Source organism: Pipra filicauda, unplaced genomic scaffold (genome assembly GCF_003945595.2).
Source record: "Pipra filicauda isolate LSUMZ 115617 unplaced genomic scaffold, ASM394559v2 scaffold42_size3861933_pilon, whole genome shotgun sequence".
NCBI classification, from domain to species: Eukaryota; Metazoa; Chordata; class Aves; order Passeriformes; family Pipridae; genus Pipra; species Pipra filicauda.
The window spans coordinates 412,774-437,781 of record NW_024104565.1 but is presented as its reverse complement, the minus strand read 5'-3'; the positions used below and the strand labels follow the sequence as shown (position 1 = coordinate 437,781).

General features: G+C 40.8%; 2 protein-coding genes across 2 annotated transcripts; both read right to left on the bottom strand.

Annotated features, from left to right (window-relative positions):
* Positions 1 to 412: 412 nt before the first annotated feature.
* Positions 413 to 9,022, bottom strand: FBXO5 (F-box protein 5). The gene is made up of 5 exons (XM_027733865.2): positions 8,940 to 9,022; positions 4,168 to 4,904; positions 3,780 to 3,870; positions 2,429 to 2,590; positions 413 to 1,087 (listed from the first exon to the last, which is right to left on the bottom strand). The coding sequence occupies exons 2-5, from the start codon at positions 4,887 to 4,889 to the stop codon at positions 836 to 838; spliced, it is 1,227 nt and encodes a 408-aa protein (XP_027589666.1). The 5' UTR covers positions 4,890 to 4,904; positions 8,940 to 9,022; the 3' UTR covers positions 413 to 835.
* A 60-nt stretch (positions 9,023 to 9,082) lies between these two features.
* MTRF1L (mitochondrial translation release factor 1 like) lies at positions 9,083 to 24,732 on the bottom strand. Its single transcript, XM_027733867.2, has 7 exons — positions 24,314 to 24,732; positions 21,593 to 21,672; positions 20,143 to 20,326; positions 13,066 to 13,229; positions 12,004 to 12,121; positions 10,061 to 10,197; positions 9,083 to 9,448 (listed from the first exon to the last, which is right to left on the bottom strand). The coding sequence occupies exons 1-7, from the start codon at positions 24,615 to 24,617 to the stop codon at positions 9,233 to 9,235; spliced, it is 1,203 nt and encodes a 400-aa protein (XP_027589668.2). The 5' UTR covers positions 24,618 to 24,732; the 3' UTR covers positions 9,083 to 9,232.
* Between the last annotated feature and the right edge of the window lie 276 nt (positions 24,733 to 25,008).

Sequence of the window (25,008 nt, the reverse complement as noted above, 5' to 3'; positions counted from 1 at the left end):
ACTCAACTCTCTAAGCTTTTCCTCATAGGAGAGGTGTTCCAGCCCCCTAATCAACTTGGCAGCCTTCTACCCTTCATTCTCCAGTCTTGAGCATATGTTTAAGTGGACTTGAATAGACAAAATATTTATGGAATCAAGCTGCAGAACGCAGCATGAGAATGGATTCAGTACATTTTACACAAACGCAGAAGACTTGCACTTTGTCAAATCAACGTCTTTAAGAAGCACATACTAGAAACTTGAGAAAAGAGAAGTAATCTTCTAGGACGATAGACAGAAGTCCAACAAAGCTAGCAAAGTCAAGATCAGCAATTTATTTTCACCTTTACAAGACAAACATGAATAGTATTTACAAATATATACAAATACTAAAAGTAATATTATAACTTCAAAAAAAAAGAACACATATTTTTTAGTAGTATAGCCAACATACAGTACTGTTTTTTTTAAAGTTGGAAAAGGTATCACCTCAGTTCAAGGAAAACCTGAGCTTTCTGAATGAAGAAATGAAGGAAGAACAATTTAAGATTCACGTAAGAGAAACCATCAGAGAAAATGGTATTACGAATGTTTGCATTTAAAAATCAAAGACAAAGCTTTGAAAAATCATAAAATCTAGACTCCCCCATAATTTGAAGTTAAAAAGGGCTTCACTCACCTCACTGGACAGCACTAGAAATGCTTTTAAAAGCCTTCTGAACAAGACTATTAAAGAGTACAGAGGAATAATAGAATAAACTTCTTTATAAATATAGAATAGCAGAAAACATTTTCTTTGTAGATGAATAAAAAAAAATTTATGGCACATCTGACAATTTGTATTGGGAGGGATGGATCACAATCTCTTTAGATTCTGTTTGCTTTTCTTAGTCCCAGGAAGTGGCCCTGGCATAGAGGTGGGTTTCACTGGTTTGCTGCTCATACAGTCACTGGAGCTGTGGTAGCTGCACATGCACTTTGTGCAAAAGTCAAAGCCACAACTTTCACGAGTGCACATTGCTCTTTGAAGATAGGAGTCATACTTTGCAGGTGAACCACAGCGATGGCAGGCTTTAAAGCTTTCAGTGTTTTTCAAGGTCTTGGCAGCCTATTGGAAAAAGCATACACAGAAAATCAGGAGCAGAGGGTTAGTAAACTCTATTTAGAGTTAAGAATTTCCTAATGTTATCTAAGTGCCACAAAACGTATTATAATTTCTCTTACTCTAGAGAGATAAATTAAAAATTTAGCCTAATTTTTGTATCAAATTCTAGTGGAGACCGAAAAGTAATAATCAGACTATAACCTTCTATATACTTTTTTTGTATACTTTGTACTGGAGTAGAGGTAGCCAATTTCAAATTTTTTAAATTTAAAATTTGACGGATAGGCTAAATCAAAGGCAGTAAGTAAAACAGTCCTCATGAATCTTCCAAATCCCATCCAAGGATGTTGTTTTAACTTAATTTTTAAAAAGAAAAGAAAATAAATATTAATTCTATTTAAATCATTGACATTTTTGAAAACTGAGGAATGTGTTCAGAAATCTCAGCTGTGGAGCACTTAGCTTGAGATACGAAATGGAAGCAATCCCTTTTTCTTTCCAATTAATTAATTTTTGACACAAAAACGTCTGCTTTCAAAATGATTTAGCATTAGAAAACTGTAGACCTGTATAACACCTTGTATCATTCAATTGTTAAAAGCAAAATGTTTATATAATCTGAATGTGTTGCGCATGGACATAAATGTCTTTTAGGAACGAAATTTTAGACAGCTACTGAACAGAGTACTTTTACATTCTTAATGCTACAATGTCCTATATAGTAGTACTAGAGCATCTGGATCATACTTTCCAATGCCGTTATATCTTCTCTTATTGCACTAATTTGCAGGATAAGACTTTTGAGCTTGAGCATAAAACCTTTTTCTAATTAGGAAAATCTACTGCTTCTTAATAAACAACAACTTTCAATAAACATTTTTAAAAGTCTTATGAAGTACTTGCAACATAGACCTGCACCTATACGTGGGGGAAAAAAACAGCTTAAGAAAAATACAAGGTGAAGGGAAACAGGCTGTTTGCAGTTGTTGACAACTATAAATTTGTAGCTAAAAAAGTAATTTTAATGCCAGATAATTAGCTGGAAAAAAACTCCAACAGAGAATGAACAGAAAAAGTATGCGTTGCTTATTTTTTTAAAAAATAGGAACTTTTTAGTCTTTGGTCCCCCCTTTTTTTCCTTTAAATTGTCCATCAGTTCTGAAGCAAAACTGACAGGTTTTGTGGGATTTAAAATAGTCATACTAAGCAAAAACTGGCAGCCATACTAATAAGAACTACAAGCACTTGAAACAGGAGAAACTACTTTCAGAAAAATGCTTCACAAGCTGATCGTGTGCCAGACAACATGTGAGAAACTAAAGATGAATGGAAATCATCAGTTACCTCAGAAAACTCCACGAGCCTGCTGTGATTCTTAGATGCTTTGGATCTGGTGTTTTTTTTGTTCAAGACTTTTGGTGGGGTTGCTTTCTGAATGGAAGCTAAAGACACTCTGTAGAGAACATACTCCCTTGTTGCAGCATGCTCTGGTGCCTTTGTGCCATTCTGATGAAAAGAAAAACAAGATTCAAATCAAGATTTAAATTTGAAAAGAGACTCACCTGATACTGGTTTTATTGTTTAATAGAAGTCAACAACTAATTTTTGATCCTTCCTTCTGGTTTCCAATTAATAAAAGCATCACACCAAGGAGTATGTTACCGATTTTACCTCAACTTTCTCAGTCACTTCTGTTATAAATGCATAGAATAGCTCTAGTTCAGACCATCAAAACAACAATCTATCACGTCATCCTACTTTCATATTAACTCAGTAATTATTTAGGCAGAGCACGTAACCTATTCATCACAATGTTTTATAGCACAAAACAGTATTTCTAATTCTTTATGGTGAATAGGAATGCTTGAAGCTTACATTGTGAGAAGTCAACTCCTCCCACCAATTTTCCAGGTTTCCAGTTCAGGTTAAACAGAAAAGCATACAATGGCAGGGAGGAAATCAAATTCTATGGGTTGAATGTTCAGTGGTGTCCAAATGTTTCACCCCAACAGGCTAGCACTGTAAAATACTACATAAAAACTCAAACTGGTTGACCACCTTATCCTGTGACAGATCTTAAGCCTTGTTTCATTGTCTCTCCATCTCATAAGAAAGACACTCATAGTGTTAAGAATCCTGACTTCATAAAGTGCAATGCCGTGTGGTTGGATCTAGTATGTTTTATTTCATAGGACAAAGAGGCATTAGGAACAGCTCACAGTATAAAACACTTCTTAGTTTTCTGTAGCCAGCACACTGGAATTTGGAGACTGCTGCAAGAAAGTATGGAGACCCTGAGTTGCACAGTCAGCTGAGTGGTTTATTTCAGTCTCTTTCCCTTTTGGAGCAGCGAGGATGATGAAGCAAGCAAGCTTTTACTGAGTCTCTAGGGCTATGCTGGAAGTGACCCTCTCCTTCCTGCCCTTCAGTGTAACACAGGACATGTGGAAGCTCCTAAGAACATCTGTGTCTCTCCTTGGGTCACCTTCTCAGTCAGCCTTCCTTGGGGTCCCCAAAGACACTGATGTGACTAGCAACACTTGAGACACGGCATCCTGACAGGACAAGCTCAGACACTCCAGTGACAGTTTTCAACCTAAGAAACTCTTCTGTGATCTCTTAAGACTAAGTCCTGAAATAGCAGAAAGATACTGGTGGTTCAGGCACAAATTATCTAACAGGTGCAGCAACTTACAGAGAGGTTTTTCACAGCTTTACTATACATTTGGAAAATCCATTTATCTTCTTGTAGAATCTTCCGCCATGTTGTGCTGACTTTGGCAAAACTGCAACGACAATACGAATATATCAGTTACCTCCTGGGAAAGGATTTATTTAATAGCAAGAATAACTGTAATCTTTTTCCTTCATGTAAATATAGAACATGTTCACAGTTGTAGTCTTTAATTGCCTTCTTGGGAAAAGATATTCTCCACGGCTTACATTGTCAGTTCATGTTTTAACATACTAACACATAATACTAAACATTCAGTAAATGTCACAAGCCCCATACTTAAATCATTAAGCCATCTGACTAGGCTGTTTCCTTTCCCAATGAAATACAATGAGATCAATATACTTACTTGATTAAATCCACCTCGCTGAGATGCCTTAAAATGTTTGCTAATATATGCTTCAGGTTCTTTTGGAAGAGTTCGGCAAAAATGTCTATTTTATCTAGCCCCATTTTCTTTCCAATTAAGTTACAAAGTTCAACTTTTCCCCTAAAAACAATTCTGTCTATAGCAGCCCAAGACTTGAGATTTCTTTTACCATTTTTTTTCAAAGTTGAGCAAATCATGTCTTCATAATGGCTTACTGGCAGTAAAGTCTTCTTTGAAAACTGTTCTTGGTTTTGGTTCTTCCTGAGACAATGTTTTGGTGTGACACAGAGATTCCCAGCCAAAGGTATACTATCCTCATGCTCTATTGTATCAGCATACTGAGTATTTAACATAGAGGAATAACCACTGTCCTCATTAAGTTTACTGTTTTCCAGTTCCTCCATTTCATAGATAACTTCATCAAGTCTCTGGGTTACTTGTTTGTTTTCTTTGTTATATATTGGTCTTCCTCCATCTTTAAGTTCTAGATTTCTGGTGGCTGCATGATATGAGTCACTAGGGAATATTTTCTGATGCTCTTCTGCACAGCTTTTACAAAAGCCTTCCTTGTAATTCAAGGGGCAGGATTTTTCCAGTCTTGTTTTCTCCACAGCAGATTTCAGTGGTGCAAACCCAGCATGAAGAGATGCACAGTCAAAATCACGTTTCATTTTGCAAGAGCGGTTAAGGTTTGATTTCATTTTGTTGTTTGTATCCTGCAAGAAACAACAAGGACAGTATTACAACACAGTGTAAACTACATCACAAATTATTCTTCTTATAAAGAATTGACCATGCCTTCCTTCTGCATTATGACTTTTATACTGTTATCTAACTCACTCTCTAGTGTCTGAAATACAACTAGTGGAACTATGGATTTGAAGAGCCACTATGTAATTCAATCTATGTAAGATCATCTCAAAACCAGAGTTTTATGCTGCACATAACTAGGGCTAGGAAACTGACTGGCTGATTTACTTTGTCACCATTCCACCAGAATAGTTTACTTTTAGACACACCAATGCCTCCACTTGCTACCCTACATGTAGCGACACGGGCAGGACACTTGCGGTCCCTGCAAGGGACACCAGTGGCAGAGGGTCCACGAGTGACAATCCGGACCAGAGAAGCCTAAAGTTTGCATCCAAGACCAGAGGCAATGCTGCTGCTGCAGCCAGGTATCTGGCATTTTTAAAAAGGGAAGAGGATGGATGGCACAGGAAAAACTCAAGTGCTCACATGGATGTGTAAATTACAAAGAAAAGAAGCCACCCCTAAACAATGGCCAGGGGGAAATAAAGGTTACTTACAAGCATGATTTTAAGAGAGTGAGAGGTCAATAGATATAGGGAAATTGAGCTTTCCTTGCCCTATTTCTTTCCCCTCCCCCCCAAAATACGGTGCTATCTCTATTAACAATTGCAGGGGGATGGGCGAGGGCTGAAGGGGAGAAGGAAGCCATCGCTGCCCTGTTAAATCTAAAGGGGAAATAATTTTCAGCATGCTTTGTAATCCATAGGAAATATAAGCTCCCCCATTTGAGCAAGAATTTTAAAGGATTTAAGCACTTTCAGCAATTTTGGAAAGAAGCATTAGAAAAATGTTTCATGAACGATTCAGAGAAAAAGTCCCTTCTTTGTACCTACGTTTAGTGGAAGAAAGGAGCAAATACGCTTATGGCTTTGAGTAGTGTGAGTTAGGTGAGAGATGTAAGCCTCGCTAAGCTTCCTCCTTCCCTTCCCCCCTTCCTTGGGAGCGAGTAGAGGAACTTTTGGGCTGAACTCCTAATGAATTGGAAAATGCCCCCTCATCAAGGCCGGCCCTGACCCTCCGGAGGAGCGGGCTCAGCCGCGGGCCCCCGCGGCGCTGTCAGGCTTCTCCCGCCCAGAGCTCAAGATGGCCCGAATCGGCGGCAGGTAGACCGGGTCCCGGCTCTACCGTGCCCCACGGCCCCAGGACCCTCACCCTGCGCCTTCGGGGGTCTCCCCTTTCCCCAGCACTACAGGATTCCCCCTAAAATGACGGTGGCTGGGCGAGCAGGAGCGCGCCGGGTGGATGCCCCCTCCGGCGGCGTGGCCCGGCGGGCGGGAGACAGTGCGGCGCGTCCCCGCCCGCGCTGCCCGCCGGCGGGAGCCGACCTGCGCTCCCCACCCCGGCTCGGACCCGGGCCCGGCCCCGCCGGTGCGGCGAGCAGCCCAGAGCACCCCACATGCGTCTCGTTGGCGGGATCGGGGCGCTCCGTGGCCGCCCGTGTGCCGCCGTCCCGTCCCGTCCCATCCTGTCCCGCCGGCGGGACAGCTGCGGGGCTAGGCTGCGGAGGGCAGCCGGACTGGGCGGCCGCCGGGGATAACCCTCCCCAGCCCATCATGACGAGCCATGCATTCCCAGTCCCGTCGCTGCGTACGCCGGCAGCCCCCGCCACCCCGGTCACGGAGCCCTGACGGCGGAGCCCCGCTGGCCCGAGCCGGTCCAGCCGCGGAGCCCCGAGCGCGGAGCCCCACAGCCGCGGACCGGCTGGTGGACGGATGGCTCACCCTGGCGCGGCGCTCACCTCTGATGCGGCGCCAGCGGGCAGTGCGTGGTCCGCGCTCGCCGGGCGCTTTTTAAAAACTTTGAATTTGGTATCCAAAACCGCGCCGGCCAATCGCGCCGCGCCCTCGGGCGGGACGCGGCCAATGGGAGGCGGGCAGAAGGCGGGGGCCAATGCGGGGCGCGGGGGGCGGTGCCGGCCCGGCCCGGCGTTTTCCCTCCCTGGCGGCTCTGAGGGAGGCGGGCGGCGCGGCCGCGGCTCCCGCGCGGTGGCGGCTCCCGCCCGGCCGCAGGTCCCGCCCGCCCCTTCCTCCCGCCCTCCGGCACCCGCACGGCCTCGCGGCGCTCTCCCCAAAGAACTGCGGCCTTCCCCGCCCCGGGAGTGACGCGCCTACGCTCAGCCTGGCGCCCAGCTACATCTCCGGTTTTTTTTTTAAATGGACGAGCCTGGGATTCTCCCATCATCCTGACACGCTCCCAATGTGCAAAGCTCCTCTGTCGGGGAAGGATTCTCTCCCTCACTGGAGATATTCAAGAACCGTATGGACGCAATCCTGTGCCATGTGCTCTAGGATCATAGGATCACAGAATCACAGAATCAGCTGGGTTAGAAAGGACCTCTGAGATCATCAAGTCCAATCCTTGGTCCATTACCGCCGTGGTTATTAGACCACGGCACTAAGTGCCACATCCAGTCTCAAAGGATCTCTCACGACCCTGCCTGAGCAGGGAGGTTGGATCAGATGACCCACTGTGGCTCTTTCCAACCTTAACCATTCTGTGGTTCTGTGATTTAAGTCTGGTGGTGGATCTTGCATCTGGGCTTCTTCCCATAAAAGAATTGTATTTATTTTAAAGCATGACCAATGCTATTAGCAGCTGAAGTGTGAGGAGAAGCACCACTGGAAGCTAGGCTGACTGGACACAAATGCAAGGATCCCTGCTGCTGCTGGAAATGCAATCTGCTCACAGCTCAGGGAAGTTGCATTTTCAGAGACAACATCCCTTGTGTTAAAATTAATATAGAGTAAGGCTTGCCATGATGAGCCAAGGACAGTAAAGTCCTGTCAGATGCCAGTTTTAGGATACCTCAGTCAGGCTCCTGCTAGAACCACATCATGTCTGGTTTTTCTCACACAGGTCAGAGGGTGGTCACTTGCAAGGCAACACCACCTCTAGTGTCTGTTGAAGAGCTAGATGAGAACAGGGAGGCTGTGAGCTAGGCAGGATTTGGCCAGACGGGCTACAAGTTTTTCTAAGTTTTTCATGCAGTAATCCAGTGCTCAGACCCAGTTGATGTCTATTATTTGTTTGGATGAATATGGAGATGAAGTTAGAAAGAACTGCAAACTCCATCCATCACTGGATGTAAGAAAGCCCGGCTTTAAGTCAAGTCAGTTAAGACTCTCACAAGTGCTCTGTAGTCTTCCATTTGCAGTACTGATCTGGTAGGAACAAAGACTTCAGTCCTAGCTTCTGTGCCAATCGATACCTAATGAGTCAATGTTTCTTTTTACTTTTTTATGTGCCAGTTGGGAGTTGTAAAACTATTAGTAAATGCAGACCTAGGTCTCATGCTTACCAACAGGATATATGTATGCCTTACCTTACGCATATAGATATTCCTACATCTGAAGTTAATGTGCGTGTCTTTAGTTAAAAGATTTGGAACTTAATCATAGTTACAATGCAGTGTTTACTAAAAAACAAAGCTGATAAAGGTATGGAATGCCTTACAATGCTTTTAAATAGATAGACAAAAACACTAAGATGTCTGTCACACCATGTAACTTTTAGAAAATCAATAAATTGGAGGGTCAATTAAAAGCATAAAGCAAAAACTCAGGCCAAGCCAAGTGGAGACTAAAGTATCAGCTGAACAATACTGTAACAATTCACTTTGGACACAAGAACAGAAACATTCTTTCAAAAATCAACTCATATGATTTGTCACTTGGCTTCCACAGCTTTTTTTTTTCTGGAAAAAGGGATATTCCTAGACTTCTGTTCTGAAGGGCATGAAAACATGATGAAGATACACTTAGACTCCCTTTCATGACATTTTAATTGATTAACAGATATGCATATAGGTAGAATCGCTCGAAGAAATTAAGTTTTTTCTTGTTCTCTCAAGTAAGCTATTTGACACTGTGCTGACGTTTAAGCTATTGTTTAAACGAAAACTGGAACTACAAATAGCTAATTTTTTAACGTGCGCATACCTTTCAAAAGTGGTGTATCAGTATCTTCTCAGTGGAGAAAACTAAAAACCGCAGTTCCTTCTGGCGCAGTCAAATTTACTTTTCAAATGGACTGCTGCAGCAATAATGTATCTCATATGAAGATAATAAAGTCTTTTACTCAGCAAGTAAGAAAACTGTTTATTAGTCATGAGGAAAGAAGTTTTGGTGTTTTTCATGACATGAAAAGCAGTTCCATTTTCTGGGTGGTATTCCAAGAAGCTTCCTCGCAGACCTTACAACATCTGTTCTAAGGGGCTGATAAAGAGTAATGTTCAGGAGGAATTTTTTTTTTCATTTTCTGAAATAATTTCCATTAAAGATTCAAAATCAGCATATTCTCTCAGAGTTTGTATCATTTCATCTAGCATTTCTTCTCCTAGCATGAAAGATTCAACATGATGCACTGATCTGCTTATTCTGTGGTCCGTAATCCGGTCCTGTGGAAAATTGTAGGTTCTGATCTTCTCTGATCTTCCTTTAGTCCCAATCTATTGAACAAGAAGAATGAGTTTATCATCATCCTTTTATAAAAATGATGAAATATTGATTAAGCATCTAAAGTGAAAGGTTTCTTTTCCTCTCATGATTATCCAAAATTTGTTATAGTTACATATGACTCAGATCATTTCAGTGGCTGCAGTAATTGTTCTCAAACATATAAAAGAACAATTTTACTCCATCTTTTTCTAATACTATTCTGGTTTTTCATGCTGCAATCAAACATGCAGTTTGTTTCACTGGATCTCTAGAATTTATGTACCAGTGAAATTTTAAGTCTGGTGAATATACAACCTCTACTGCTGAAGTAAAATGTAATTTTGTTGTCCAGAGAAACTGTGGACTCCACAACTTCTTGTTTTTCAGGGAAGTCTAGTGGAAGGTGTTCCTGTCCATCGCAGAGGGGCTGGAGCTAGATGACCTTTAAAATCCCTCCCAAGCCAAACCATTCTATGATTCCATGATTTTTTTTTTTCCCTCATGTAAGTCCCTCCTGGGCTCCGGTTCTCCTATATTTCCATTTACTATTTGCAGTTCAACACAGAAGTTACCCTAAAAACACATGCTTGTACAGAATGATATTGTTACTAAACAAAACTTACCTGAATCTTTCGAACACTGTTTCTCTTTTTAGTTTCTTCTTCTAGTTTGGCATTGTATAGTTTAGCACATAGCATTTGCATAGCTTTCTCTTTGTTTCTAATTTGAGATCTTTCTTGCTGACATTCAGACACGATCCCTGTCAAAAATATCATGACATTTAGCACTTAAGAGTAACACATACTAAAATAGTTTTGCAGTTTCTAGAAGACTTCTATTATGTTACATTAAGCTGTTTCTTTCTTCCATATTTGTTTTGGACTGGGAATGTAGAAGTCCAGACTTACTAATGTCTAATAATACATTTTGGGAAAGAAGTGCAGGCTGAGTTGTACAGGTGTTTTAAGCCATATGACAAGAAATTTAATTCCACATGTTGGACAACAGGTGGATAATGAAATAAAAGATATGTAATGTGATCTGACTTACAGAAGACACCTTGAATACTTGTAATGTTTGGCCACAGTTCCAGGAAATGTAAGATTTAAGGAGCAGTAAAATGCATGAGATAACGAGTGTATCGAATATGATCAGAATATAAAAAAGTGGGCACTATTTTATGAACAACAACAACAAGTGTGTTTTCTCATTCCAAAACATATAATTCAAGACAAGAAATGAACAGCCCAAGAAAGGAGTAGAGAGAAGAAATACAGGAAGAAAACAGCACAAGCTAAATTGTTATTTGGATCTATTTTAAGTAACTCTGGTAATATTAAAGTACATTTTATAAGACTACATAGTATTACTTTATGAAAGATTTATTTATAAACAACCTGCTGGATTGCAGTGAAGATTTAAACAATATTTAGGATGAGAGAAATAGAAGTAACAGGACAATTGTAGTAAGGGAAGTGAGATCAGAGAAATGAAGAAGAGAATGGTGGAACAGGAAAAAGTGAAGAGATAAGGTGATATATAAATCCTCCTATTAGCCATATATAACCATGAAAATATTTGCAATACACCTTAACATTTCTATAACATACCCTAATATCTACATTCAGCAAAAACTAAGATCAACTGCTGGTTTTAGTTTGTTGTGTTTTTATCCAAACACGCAGGCAATCCAAAACTTTTTCAATCTGGAGTATCTTTTGTCACGACATAGTGATATATAGAATTTTATCCTCTCTACTGTTTATCTTCTACTTTATTAAGGTGATGCAACAAGTGCAGAATGGATCAATGTCTTAAATACAAAGAGATCAGTGGCAAAAATCTGGATATGTGAAGATAAAGAGCACTTGGGATTACCCTGAGGCTGTAAAGCCTGAGTAATGTTTGTACTAGAGAAGAGGAAAAGTTAAAATGCCATGAAAGTCAAGGCAGCTGTTGAAGATTGCTCAAAGGGAAGTAAAAGGGTTAGGAATGGCAATAAAAAAAACATATGATAGCTAAAATCAGGTAGCATTTGAGGGTGTACCATATCCCTCCTATGTTTCCTAACCTGAGCCAGAGGGATGGGCCTCCTAATTATCTGTGTCATCTACAGGAAAGGAGCCAGCAGACAAATGGAAGCTGGCATCCTGAATAGACTCTGCAATTAAAAGCAACATTTTAATATGGAAATAGAGCAATCTCTCTTTTGGAGACTAGTCAAGAAATGGCAAATCATCAGATTTCAACCTACTCCATTTTTCAGTATCATTTTCATTATTTGAAAGCTTAAATATAACTTTTTGACAGAAACTGATCTGGGTGCTTATAGAGTATCATGTTTAGTGGCAAATGGATAGCTTACCTACTGAAGCCAGTAGTCCTTACTATTAAAAATTGGAGTGGGCACAGGATGATGCATTTAGAGTACTATGAACAGACATGAAAACTATATGAAAACTCTGCTCTGCTGTTGTCCAGGTTTGAAAATACAACTATAGTTTCAAAAGAAATTCTGACAACAGTTTGGCAATGTAGATCTCGTAGTAAGGAAAAAATGAAGTACCTGTTGGAATATGAACTATCCTTACAGCACTATCTGTGGTATTGACATGCTGGCCTCCAGCTCCACTAGCTCGCTTTGTTTCTATCCGTAGATCTTTTGGATTAATTTGCAGCCTCATCTGTCATGAGATACCAAAAAAAAGAAAAACAAACAAAGAACGTATTTATATTGTTTCTTTCCATACAGGTATCAAATATGCACAGTCAGTTTATTTTATAAGGCACATTCATGCAAGATCAAACTTTTTAAAGATTATGAGTGGTAGCTCACATCTACGTGTAAACATATTAACAAATCTTCATAGTCAGACCGGACTTCCAACACAATGGAACCCAGGAAATCAGACAAATAGCAGCTTAACACATAACTATCCGTTAGCACTCATTTTCCCCTCTTCTGAAAGCCCTGCACCCTCTTCTTCCAGCAGAGTTAACCAATACTTGAATTTGATACCAGATGGTTTTTAGTTAAAATGGAAGATATTCCCTTTTCTGGTTCTGGAATGGAGCAGTAGGCTCTGTGAGAAAGAAGCGAGATAACTTCAAGAGAGTACAGGAAGGAATAACATCTTTGACAATCTGCTAGTTCAACATGAAACAAAGATCAAAACAAAGCTTTATTTCTTAGCCAGTTGCTTTTAACCAAGCAAATATAGTGAGACTTGACGTATACACTCTGGAAGGGGCAAGTGAGGACAGTACAAAAATGGAAAAGAGGAAGTGCTAAAAGAAGTATCTATGAGCCCTGTAAAATAAGTCAGTCTCAGGTTACTTTGTAGAAAATGTAGTTTTCCACAAAACATGCAAGACAGAGTAACAGTGAATTTTCGAGTTATAGTTAAGTGAACTGTCAGTGACTTTCTTGAGATCAGGATTACAAGGAAAGATGGAAATTCTTTATTTCACCCCATTATAAAAAATAAAAATAAACAAATAAATATTACTTAGTTTAAAATTAAGAAGAAAAAAAAGTCATTAAGTGAGAATAAAAAGAGAGACAAGACCACTCGGGTATCAAACACTGCTTGTGGTAAAGTCTGTTACACTAAAATATAAATATTACCTTAGTGGGTTGGGGTAATATTGCAACAGTCATTGTGCTGGTATGAATGCGTCCTTGTTTTTCTGTCTTTGGTACCCGCTGAACACGATGCACTCCTCCTTCAAATTTCATGTATTTGTAAGCCTCGAGACCTGCTATACTGGCTACTGCATGTCTTAGGCCACCTTAAATACAGAAGAAACACAACTGTAGACCCATAAGAATTGCTGGTGCTATGCTGTTATACTTCAAACAGTGTCTTTAGACATCATTGTCATTTGTTTCTTAAAATTATGAATTTACCATTTAAACACTTAGGCAGTATTACACCTGCAAGAGAAATCTTAAAGCCACACATGCATACTCACACACTATCACAAGTAAAGGACTGTCAGATTCTTTTTATAGAGTCCAATTTAATTTTTTTATATACATAAAAAGAGTGCCTAAGATCAATGTACATACATGTATACATACAATCATAAACCACAACAGAACTCTAATACCAGTAGCAAGTTTACATAAAGATCAAATTTTGAAAGCTGCTTTCAGAAACATTGATTTTTTTATTGTTAGTTCAGAATCTATCATTCAATGGGAAAAAAAGAACCAGCCCCTTATGACTGCATGATGAGTATTATTCATACTCTTCTCATTATCCATTCTCCTCTATGCATCCTACCCATGTGTCTTCATTTTTTTATTTCATTTTAATCTTTTGCTTCCTTGGAGTGAGCAGAACACCAATTCCTGCGCCTCTTACCAACACCTCAGTAAAACTTGACATCAATGTCCTACAAGCACCGAACAGCTTGGAACTTGGAAGTAAAGCCTAATGCAATCATGGTTTCATGACAGAAAGAGTTTATTGCTCTACTAGTTTATGATATTCTTGCTCTTGCTTGTTTGCTTATGTGCAGTATAACTGAAGGATCAGAGAAGTGATGGCACTATAAATGGCACAGAGAAGTGATGGCACTACAATTTTTCACTCATTTTGGTTTCTAATGCAGCTCGATTCCCAAATCCCATTCTCAGCACAGTGGATGGTGTGCCAAGGGAATGACTGAAGAAGAGATAGGTGGCCTTGAAAGAATATTGCTGTTTAAGTCTTGCAACGTGAAACCACAGCTGAGAAGTGGCACATACTTTGCAAAAATACAGTTTTAGGCCATCTCTCAGAGTGAGGAACTCAATCACAGGGACAAGATAGAAGCTTTCTAAAAAAGGAAAATAAAGACAACATAGAATCTGAAAATGCCCTGCAGAACAGCAAAAAGTCAGCAGCCAGAACACAGGCCAGTTCTTTCATCTCCATGGACAAGGTTTGCAAATGTTTTTACTCTAGAGAAATTTAACATTCCCTCTCAACTTTACTAAAATAAATTTCCTTTTACAGACATGTTTGTTGAAAATAGCCTAAACTGCCTCTTCCTTTCTATTCCATGTAATTTTTATCCTTCTGACTTTTAAAATTTTTCTCCTACTTGTATAAAACTGTACCACTTTGATTCAAATACACTGTTCAACATACCTAGTGCTTCAGTGATGTAATTTATAGCCATTATCTACTATCAATTCTGTAAGATGAGTTTGTCATGTTTAGAATAAATCTGATAATAGAGCATGTAGTTAACTGATGACAGAGCATGTAGTTTAACAAATATGATCTTTCAAAATCTTTAGTTTAGATCAGGAAGTTTAATTTCAACAAGTAGTGTGAAATCTTCCTACTTCTATGCAAATGCTATTTGAATAAATGAAAGATCTCTTCTTTACTCTAAGAGAATCTTATGTAACCTAAAATAACGAATGTAGTTAAGTAATAAATCTTACTTACTCCTTTATATATGAAAGCAGGTACTAAAAAGATCACATGACACCTCTAGATTTGAGGAAGAAGCCAGGTTACGTCAGGAGTAAAAATAATGTGACTGTCCACAAGGTTACAGCACTGCTGACAAGTATTAATTATGTGATAAACAGTTCATTGCAAAAGCTAACTTACTGTCTTTTATCTCTCAATTCTTCTGGCATTAATATTCATACCATGGGTATAGTCAGTCTGTCTGAGCTGCGCCCATGTCTGTGACATGTTCAGGAGAGTTTTAGTTTGTAGTAGTAACAGTGTGCCTGTGGCACTGCAGTGCTTAGCATAAGATGACCAAGAAACTGGTTCAAATGACAGGTATTTAGGTCATACTGCTTTGAATCAACCATTACCAACATGGGTTTAATACGAAACCCAGCCAAATCTAATAAAATTTCAACAAACCCTTTACCCTGGCAGACATGTTGTAGGCCTATCAAATATAGTTAGGTCTTGCTAACTGTGTGCTTGCCCCTTTCATATTAAATGTCCCACTCTATCCTGAAATCTGATCTGCACAGAACAAGGGTGTTTGTACTCATTTTTTAATGGGGCATCTTATACCCAGATTGAGACAAAGTCCCACATCTGTGTCTCTGCCTTCCACTACAGAGTGAGAGGCACTGGATAAATAATGACGTGGGTTTGTTCTTTAATGTGTGCACTAAATTTTCTAAATGTGTGCACTAAATTTGTGCTATTTTTACACATCCCTTGGAGTATGTCAATAAAGTAACTTAAGAGTAGACTGAAACCAACTTTTAACTGCAGCTTTATTTAGCATTCACCTTATTCACACATGCTCACATTCAGATTTCAGTCAAATTCAGGAGCTCTCAGAAATGAGGGAATTTGACATTTTAAGTGTAGGACCTTGCTCTTCCTAATGCAATTGATAAAAATGGAGCGAGGACACGGTGCAACAGCCTAGTGCCACCAGCATCCTTAGCTCCACTCAGCACAGTGTAGACAATTTGAAACTGAGGGTTCAAACTTGCCTTTCATTGGCAGTGCCATGCATAGTGCCTCTACTTCCCAATTTCTTTCTAGCATCTGTTTTGATAATATATGGTCATGCAAGACCAAAAAATACACAAGAGGCTGACAAAAGCTAGGGCTGTCTTTATTTTTCCCAAAATTTACATCCTACTTTCCTAGACATTAATTTCAGTGCACAGGTAAGCTCGCAGCAAAACAGCAGATTTTTAAATAAATATATAGCCATTAAAAACCTAGCCCTTTAAAAGAGAAAATACAGGTAGATATATACTAGCTTAATATATCACTTCAATTTCCTATTTAAGGCATTAATGAGAATGCTTATGAGGTTATGGGCTCTTTGTCCAAGGACTTCATCAAAAGGGTAGCCAAACCCAACTCCCTTTCTCTTCCAACCATAGAACTCTGCAAGCTGAGTCCTGACTTAAAAACTATCCCATAACAGGGCTTTTAAGCTGAATCAGTGAACTGATCCAATTAGCACTGGGGCCTCAAAATTGCTAGAGCTGAGAGAGAAGAAAACATACAGCTGGCTAGAAGGTGAGACAGCCCTTGCTTAAGCTGACTGTGAAACTGTGCTCTGAACGTGAAGCCTATGTGACTGCTGGGCTCTACCTGATCCAAGTCTTGCCTCAGTGAAAAGGGTAACACTCCTCTCCCCTTTATACATGATAAAAAGAAGACCCAGACCTTTCCCTCTTTCTGTTCACACTGTTATAGATTAGGAAATCAGGGGAATTTTTCTTCCCCTGCCCCACTCCAAGGGAAAAAAAGCGGAGGGGGGGGGGGGAAGGGAGGTCATTAGCGTTACAAAAGGTGTAGCCTGCCTAGGTTAATGGCCCATTTGGAGAGAGGGAGGCGGGGGCTGGTTCTGTTCGGGGAGGTGAGGGGCAGACTGCGTGGATGGCTCCCTGGGTGCAGACAGGCATTTTGGGGAGGGGGACCGGAGGTCTAGTTTTTCTTTTGGCTGTTCATCCTGGTGAGCTCAACTTCTCATCCTGCCGGCTTCGACCTGCCTGACTGTTCCGCTCCCCGGATCTGCTGTGCTTCATCGGAGAGTTTGCTTGCCCGCGGGAGAGGAGGGGGAGTTTTTGAGACACCACCACCTGAGGCTGCGGTGAGTTCCCGTAGGAGTGTACTGCCTGCCTTCCTTTTTCGTCCCCACGGAGGGAAGGACCTCCCCATCTCCTTCTCAGCTTCCTCACGCGGTCTGAGACCGCTCTCTCCAGCCCCCCCTTCCCGCGGGTGACTGCCGGAGCCCACAGCGCCCCTGCCGACCACGACCGGGTACTGCAGGTCCTACACCTTCCAGCGGCCCAACAGCGCCCCCTGCAGGTCATAATTAGGACTGTGCTAAAGGGCAGAGAAGTTCTCATTTAGACTTTTTGTTGCTGTTGTTTCCTTTTTATTTGTTTGTTTGTTTGGTTTTTTTGTTACTGTTTTTGCCAACACACATATATCCTTTAATAAAGGGTTGTTATTTCTTCTGGTTTTTTTTTTCCACATTTTCCTCGAGTAAAGCCCCTTAATTTGACTACAATTGCAGAGAGAGAGGAGTTTGGTTTACCTCATAACTCATCCTCTTTAGCAAACAGTCCAGTCTCATCTGACTGCGACAACACCCATCTCAGCTGTACAATGTTTATTCCATTTACTTTCAAAAAAGAAAGTAAACAGATTCCTGTTGACTTTGAAGGCTGAACTGGCTCAGCTCCTGGCAAAGCATTTTCCTGGTCATAAATGGGGATGAATATGACTTTGCTCTTTCAGCAACAAGATGTACTGTAATATGAAGCTTCTTGTCCCTACCTCCACTTTCACTGAGCAAACAGTTTACTTGGCAAATGACTTCCTAACAATACAAAAAGTTTATTAATAATAACAAAGATAGATAATAGACAATACTGAATTCAAGTGTATTATTTGTGTGAAAAAAGTGTATTATTTGAATTGTCAGCAGTCACTCTAAAAGGGGATGCTGATACTGTGAAAACCTGAGTTCATGTTCATCAACTTGAAATAAGATACCTCCTAAGAACTCTAAAGAAAGTTATTTGGACATTTTACAGACATAACATTTTTTAAAATCAATTCAAATAAAGATTTTAAGAAACCAGAAGTGTAAGTGAAATCCACAGTATACAGACATAGGTATAGACAAGGGCTTCCCTTTTTATGAAATGTGAATACAGACAACAAATCAATCCTAAACCTAGATTTTCAAATTGTCAGTTTGTGACATCCAACTGCATTTCTTCCATGGAGCCCAATTTTTGATCCTTCTTTAGGGTACAGAAGGACCTTCATTAGAAGGGGAAAGTAGCTCACTGACATCAGAAGCTCAACTGGGAGAGTTGTGAATATTTATTTGCTGTGAATTTCTACACTGTTGAAACAGAAAGGTTCAAGATACTTGAAAATATCACTGAGTCCAAAATATGGTGTAAGTAAACAGAAGAAGTGTTAAAGGATGCTTCACATTTCTCAAAGCTTGCTAAAAACCTCTCTGCAATTATATTAAGTGTTGACTGAAAAAATATTAGTTTTTCTGACAGATTGCATATCCTAACATCCTAGCTTTTCTCATTTCTCAAAGTTTCACAAAAAAAAAAAAAAAAGATGAAAGTATGACTAGAGGTGAAGTTTCACAACCAATTTGAGCCAGGAGCAGTAAGCTGCACAAGTGCCCACCTACTGATCCACACCCACTAGGACATATGCATTACCTCCACAGCAATACCCAAATAAGCAAATTTGCTAGCTTTACTAATGACACCATGGATAACTAAGGCTGTAGATCTGTTAACACAGACAGACTTAACAAATCTATCCTACTGAGAAATGTGGCTAGCAATCTGTTAATCAAAACCCAAAAGTCCTGCCATGGCTGGCCATGTTTTGGATTGCAGTTTCATGGTGGGCTTAAGCTTGCTGAACCTCTTGCTGCTGGAAGAGGGTCCTGTTTTCTCACTGCCACCACCAGGAGCCACACCCTTTGCCTCCAGCACCTCTGTGAACATTTCTCCTCTTGTGCCAATTATCTGAAAACCAATTGATTTTTTTGTGTGTGTGCAATTTTTCAGGTGGACTGACTTGGTGATGAGACTCTACAAAGATGCACAATCAAAAGTGTCAATGCAAAGCAGTCAGCAACAATGCAGAGATAGCAAGATGATCTTTGTGAAACAACTTTACACACTATTTGGATTAAGCTAAAATTAACTATTGTGCCACTGCCTCAGTTTGTTGTGTAAAACTACCAATCCCCATCTCTTCAAAGGCATTGCTCCTAAACCAAATTCACAGCTCATCAGCACCAGAAGATCCAGTTTTTCCACCTCCTTGCATTCAGTCCCATGTTGCTGCTTATCCTAAGTTAGCTCCCAGGCTCATGAGAACTGGCTTAATACACTGACAAAGCAAAAAAAAATAACCCAGTCATAAAAAAGAAAAGTCTTTGCCAGTTTAAGTGAAAGGACATCAAAACAGACAGAAAAAAAAATAGGTGGGATTGCTCAGACAGGCAGAGATGCAATAAGGAAAAAGGTAGAAAGGAGGAACATCTTTTACTGGCATCAAGCTGTAAGCTGATTACCTGTGACATTTTAGTTGAAGACTTTAAAAAATAATTAGATCTCTTATCTCTCCTCTTAAAGCCTCAACAATTCTCCCACTTTGCTCATCCATTAGCTGTATTTAACATCAGATCATATTTCAAATAAATTCATGATGTTTTAGATGAAACTTTAAAAATTGTTTTAATAAAACTGATTCCTCTTTGCCAATCCATAATAATAAACAGACTTTCAAACTGCCACCAAACTGACCTATAAGCACTAAAACATTAACTAAGTAGAAGAGTGTATCCAAATAAAAAGTATATACAATCTGTATTTCTAAAAAATAAAAAAATAAAGCTAAAACAACGTCATCACTTTCTGATTTTCCTTCTGCCAAGAACCTGTCTTTCAGTATTCTCAAAATGTAGAAATGAAACTACTGAAAGACAAGTTTTCTTTTTGGCACTTTAGTATTTTAATAGTACTTCTGAAATGGAATTTCATTCTCAAATACAGAAGCTGAGGAAAATTGTACTCAGACATTCAAACAATCTTCCACCTCTAAAATTAAGATAGTGCAAATTAGCTTCCTGTAGTTAGGAAATTAAAATGTCATATGAATGACTGTTTCAACTTCTATTAGGAAGTTACAGTATTTTCATTACTGACCTATTTCACTGGGAAAGTATTCTAATACTTCAAATTTCCATTTTTTATAGGCAGCATATCGTTGATACATATCAAATATCTCCGAAGTGAACAGCATGGCTTCCTGCCCTCCAACTCCAGCAGTTACTTCCATGACCAGATCACTTTCATCTGTTTCTTCTGAAGGAATCAAAAGCAACACTATCTGTAAATACAAAAACACCCAGCTAAGACTCCTCTCTGACACTATCCACAACTGAGACAGTACAAAACACCAAGACAAGTCTGTAACTGACCTAGGCTGTGTTCTCTGTACCTACCCCTGGGTTGCCCTGAGGATGGGCTTCTCATGCCTCCTGTAGTGAGGAAGCAGCAGCCAGCAAGAGGTGAGTGGGGGTGATGCTGCATTGCAGGAAGGCTCCCCATGTCTGTTCACAGTTACAGGAGCTACACCGGTCTCTCTCAAGACCCACAAAACTTCACAGAAGTTTCCACCCATTAGGAAAACTTCGAGGACATTTGGACACTGCAGGATTCACGCCACTTCTTGCAACACAACTGAACATCTCCCCTCCCATCAGATTTCCTTTTAATCCCATCTCAACTGCAGAGCTAAGAAGATATGGATGTTCAGAAGATAGTTCTTCAACAACAACTCAAATGTATTATTCATTTATTTATTTAAAAAGGAAGAGCCTGATCTGCAGCAGAAAGATACAACAGAAGTTAAAAAACTGTATCACAATTTTGCATGCTGGATCAAAACTCTGGCTGATTTGCAAATTCCTTTCAATCATCTTCCTGTACTAGCAATAGGAGATGTTTCTTTCTATGGATAATTATTTCTTTTGGCAAAATCATAAATATTTACAAACATATTTATAAAGTGATTGTTGTATTGCTGTCAGAGGAATAAAGAACGTGACGACACCAGCTTCAACTTCACCAGTAACATTAAGTTAAATAGATTTTTATTGTAAAGATCATGATCTTTTTTTTCAAATAACACAGATACTCTGTAAAACCTACATAAGGTAGCAACTAAAGTAGTTACGTAGTATTAAAATATTTTTTTCCAAAACCACTAGTATGCCTGATACTATGTAAGTTTTGTTTCCAAGGGATAAAGAGTTGGACATCCATAATAGTATATGGAGATAAGACAAACTATAGCACCAGCTTAAAAAGATACATTGATTAAAACATTTTCAGGTACAAATAGGCACTCGCTTACAGCCTGTCTCTGTAGCATCTCCTTTTTTCATTTCATTAGATAACAGACACTACTTCAGTATAAATAGCAAGTGGGGAGGAAAAGAGTTTATCATATACCCACTGATGAGAATCATAGAACGGTTTGGGTTGGAAGAGACCTTAAATATCACCTAGTTCCAATGCTCCTAAGAAGACAATTTGGCCTTGTTAATTTAAGAATGACAAGGAAACAAGAGGCTTTATAAGGGGATCTCACCTGTTGTTTCAGTTCAGCTATCTCTTCTTCACAGGAGGCAATTTCCATTTCTGCAAGCTTCCGTAAATCTTCACTCTCATCTGGAATATTTGAGTATGGTTAAACCTCAGACTTATATCAGTGCCAGTTTGAGAAAACCTTCTGAAAAATAACCACATGAAGAACTTACTCTACAAAAAAAACCCCAAACCCAAAACCAACCTACCAAAACTTGCCCCTCTCCCCCAACACACTAAACCTGCCAGAAAATCAAATTAATACTATGATCTGTAATGAAGGTACACAGTAGATATTAAGTGTGTTCTAATCCTGTGCAGGTATAAGACAAGGGAAAAATCTGAAACTCTAAAAAACAAACCAAACAAAATCCAACCTAACCAAAAAAAAAAAAAAAAAAAGAAAAATTGCTGTGCCAGTGGTCAAACAGTGGCATAGGTTGCCCAGATTGGTTTTAAGTTTTCATCCTTGAAGATACTCAAACCCCAACTAGGTGAAACCCTGAGTAACCTGCTGTGGGTGATCCTGCTGAGCAGAAGGGTAGACTGGGTGATCTCCAAAGGTCCCTTCTCACCTCAGCCATTCTGTGACTCTAAGAAATTACTTTCTGTTTTTCAGTATGACAGGAACTTTAAGGATTTAAAGAGCACAGCAGCCCCACAATTGGCACTCTTTGTTAAAAGGACTATTATCCCTATAATTGTATGCAAAAATCTGACAACTGCAGTAGTAATTTCAAGTATTTTATATCTCTCAATTTATTCCAGAACAGCTGCAAAACTTCTAAAACACCATTAAAAACAAAGTTATGGGAGAACTCTTGCATAATAAGAGGAACTTGTAATTTTGAAGCGTCACTTGATTGGTCAACACTAATGCTTTTCAATTAAGGCTTCTTTTTCTGTACTACAGTTTCAATATGTTAAAGTGTTTCTTTTTTTTTTTTTGTCAATATCAAACTTCAAACACAGGGGTGAAAAAATAATAATAATAAAAAAAAAATCAACATTTTAAGCAGCCTCTGATTGCCCAAAAAGGGAGAAAACGGTACATACAATGAAAAATGGGGAGCTGGGGCTAGACTTTTTTCTGTGTACAGCAAACTTTTAAATGTGCTCAGGAGCAGTCTTGCACTAGAGCCACACCTTTTCAGCACTGTGACTGCAAATAGTCACTAGCTCAACTATAAATGAAACTTTTTTTACTTTATATTTTAGGTTTAATATTGGTGAATTAACTCCTCCATCACTTCTGTAAGAAGGAAATTAAAAAGATAATAATGCATAAACTGGTTTAAACAACAAGCATGCTTTATTTACAGCTGGCTAAGAGAATGCATGGCTGACTATCTGACTAACTGTCACTCTTTGAACGTGGAAACTTGATTATCTCTATCTACATTTCTTTACCATAACTACTGACTGATCAAGGGCTAGTCATTAAGGCCAACAGAAGGAAGGATAAAAATTAAGGAATTAAAAATCTGTTAAGAGTCAAACCAGTTGTTGGTAACACAATTAAGAAATAATCTACCAATTAATAGTACTTGCATACTTTAAGATGCAGATGTAACACAGGCTTTAAAATCAGTTAAAATAATATAAACAAATATTTGCAATTATTAACTGCAGAAGCGCTCAAAATTACTGACTACGCCTTTGTGATCTCTTCACTTTGCTGAAATTCTACGCCTGGCTTTGACAGCACTAGCTTTTTCAGCAGGTTCTGAAAGGAGAAAAAAAATCTTCCATGCCATTTCAGTAAGTTAGTTTGGGTCAATTATTAGTTCATTCAAAGGAAACATTTCTCTTTTTTCAAACTGAGGTGTAAGAGAATGAATAGTAAAAATACCAAAAAAGAGCTATTGTTTTTGGACAGTGTTTGCCACCTTCATTAGTCAGAACAGCCACCTACAGTTAGCACTTTTGATTAATCAGTATTTAGTAGCAAGTATTAAATGATCTAGGGAATATTTCACAATCTAATGACTGTTTACTGACCTTAAAAGTACTCCTTTTCTGCATTTTTGTTTTCTAACTGCTATCAAAAGGAAGTTTGATTCTGGGTAAAATAATATTATTTGGCAGCACTAAAAGTGCACAGTTACTGACACAATACAAAGTCAAATCACGTGTGGAGACAGCACAGATGCTGATGTCTACGACTGTAAATGGAGATAAGAAGGCAGGCTGGGCTGTCTCGGCAGCAAAAGAAAAATGGATTAAAAAAACCTTCAGAAGTTTTCTATCCCCGATTAATTATCTTTATTTTAGTTGGCCAGAGCATAGTGCTAGTAACACCAAGGTTGTGGGTCTGATCCCTGTACTGAACATTCACTTAAGAGCTGGACTCGATGATCCTCGTGGGTCCCTTCCAACTCAGAATATTCTGTGATTCTATGAGAGACAGGTGTCACCACGCTGCTCCCCCTTCCAGTATCAGCAGCTCCTACGCCGGTGGATGTGCTTTCCCCAGTCGCCCATACCCTTGATCTCTGCCCAGGTGGTTTCACTACTTCCGGAAGGCCGGAGGAGACCGCCCCGGCCCCCCAGTGACAGATGTGTCACACCCTCTCTATCCCCCCCCCCAACCCCCCCTCCGAGGTGACACGTGTGGCGCGTCCCCCGCGCGCGCAGCCCCCACCGCGCCAGGTGCGCGGCGCCGCCCCCTTGGGGCTGCTCCGCCAATCGCGCCCGCACACGCACATGTCCCCGCGGCCCGCACCTTGCCGCGCCAGCTCGCGCGTGTCGCGCAGCTCGCGCTCCTTGTCGCGCAGCCGCCGCACCCTCGCCGCCAGCTGCGGCGCCGCCCCGCCCGCGCCCTGCGCCCGCGCCTCCAGCAGCCGGCGCAAGGACGGCGCGGCGAACAGCTCGTCCAGGCCGGGCCGGGCGCTCAGCCTGCGGCACGGCTGGGGCGGACATCTCCCCGCTGCGCTGCTCCCGGCCGGCGCTGCCCGGAAGCTCCGAGGGGGCAGCGCGGCGGCCCGGCAGCCCTGCGCCGCGCGGAGAGCTCGCGAGAGCAGCCGCATGTCTGGCTGAGGCGGGACCACGAGCACTCCCCTTCACCGGGGCGTCACTGCCGTGCCGGAGACACCCGAACGCGCTCGGCTGCCTCCCTTCCGAGTTTCCGGAAGCTGCCGAAGGAGCTCGGCTCTGGCTTCGGGCGTGGTCGGGGATTATCGGGGCTGCGCTGGCGGAAACGGACGAAGGCGTTCGGCTCCCTGCGGCGCGCGGGGCTCCGCCCTGGGCTGAGAGAGCCCTGATTGGCCAACGCTGTCAGGGCGGGGCGAGGGCGGTCCTGAGCGCCCCCTGCGGGCCCCGGAGGGGACGCCGCGGTGGGTTTTTGGGCACTGACAAAAGCGGGGCTCCTGGGCGAGAGCCGCGAGGGGCTTGAGCGTTTTACTGCGGCGCTTTAGTGCA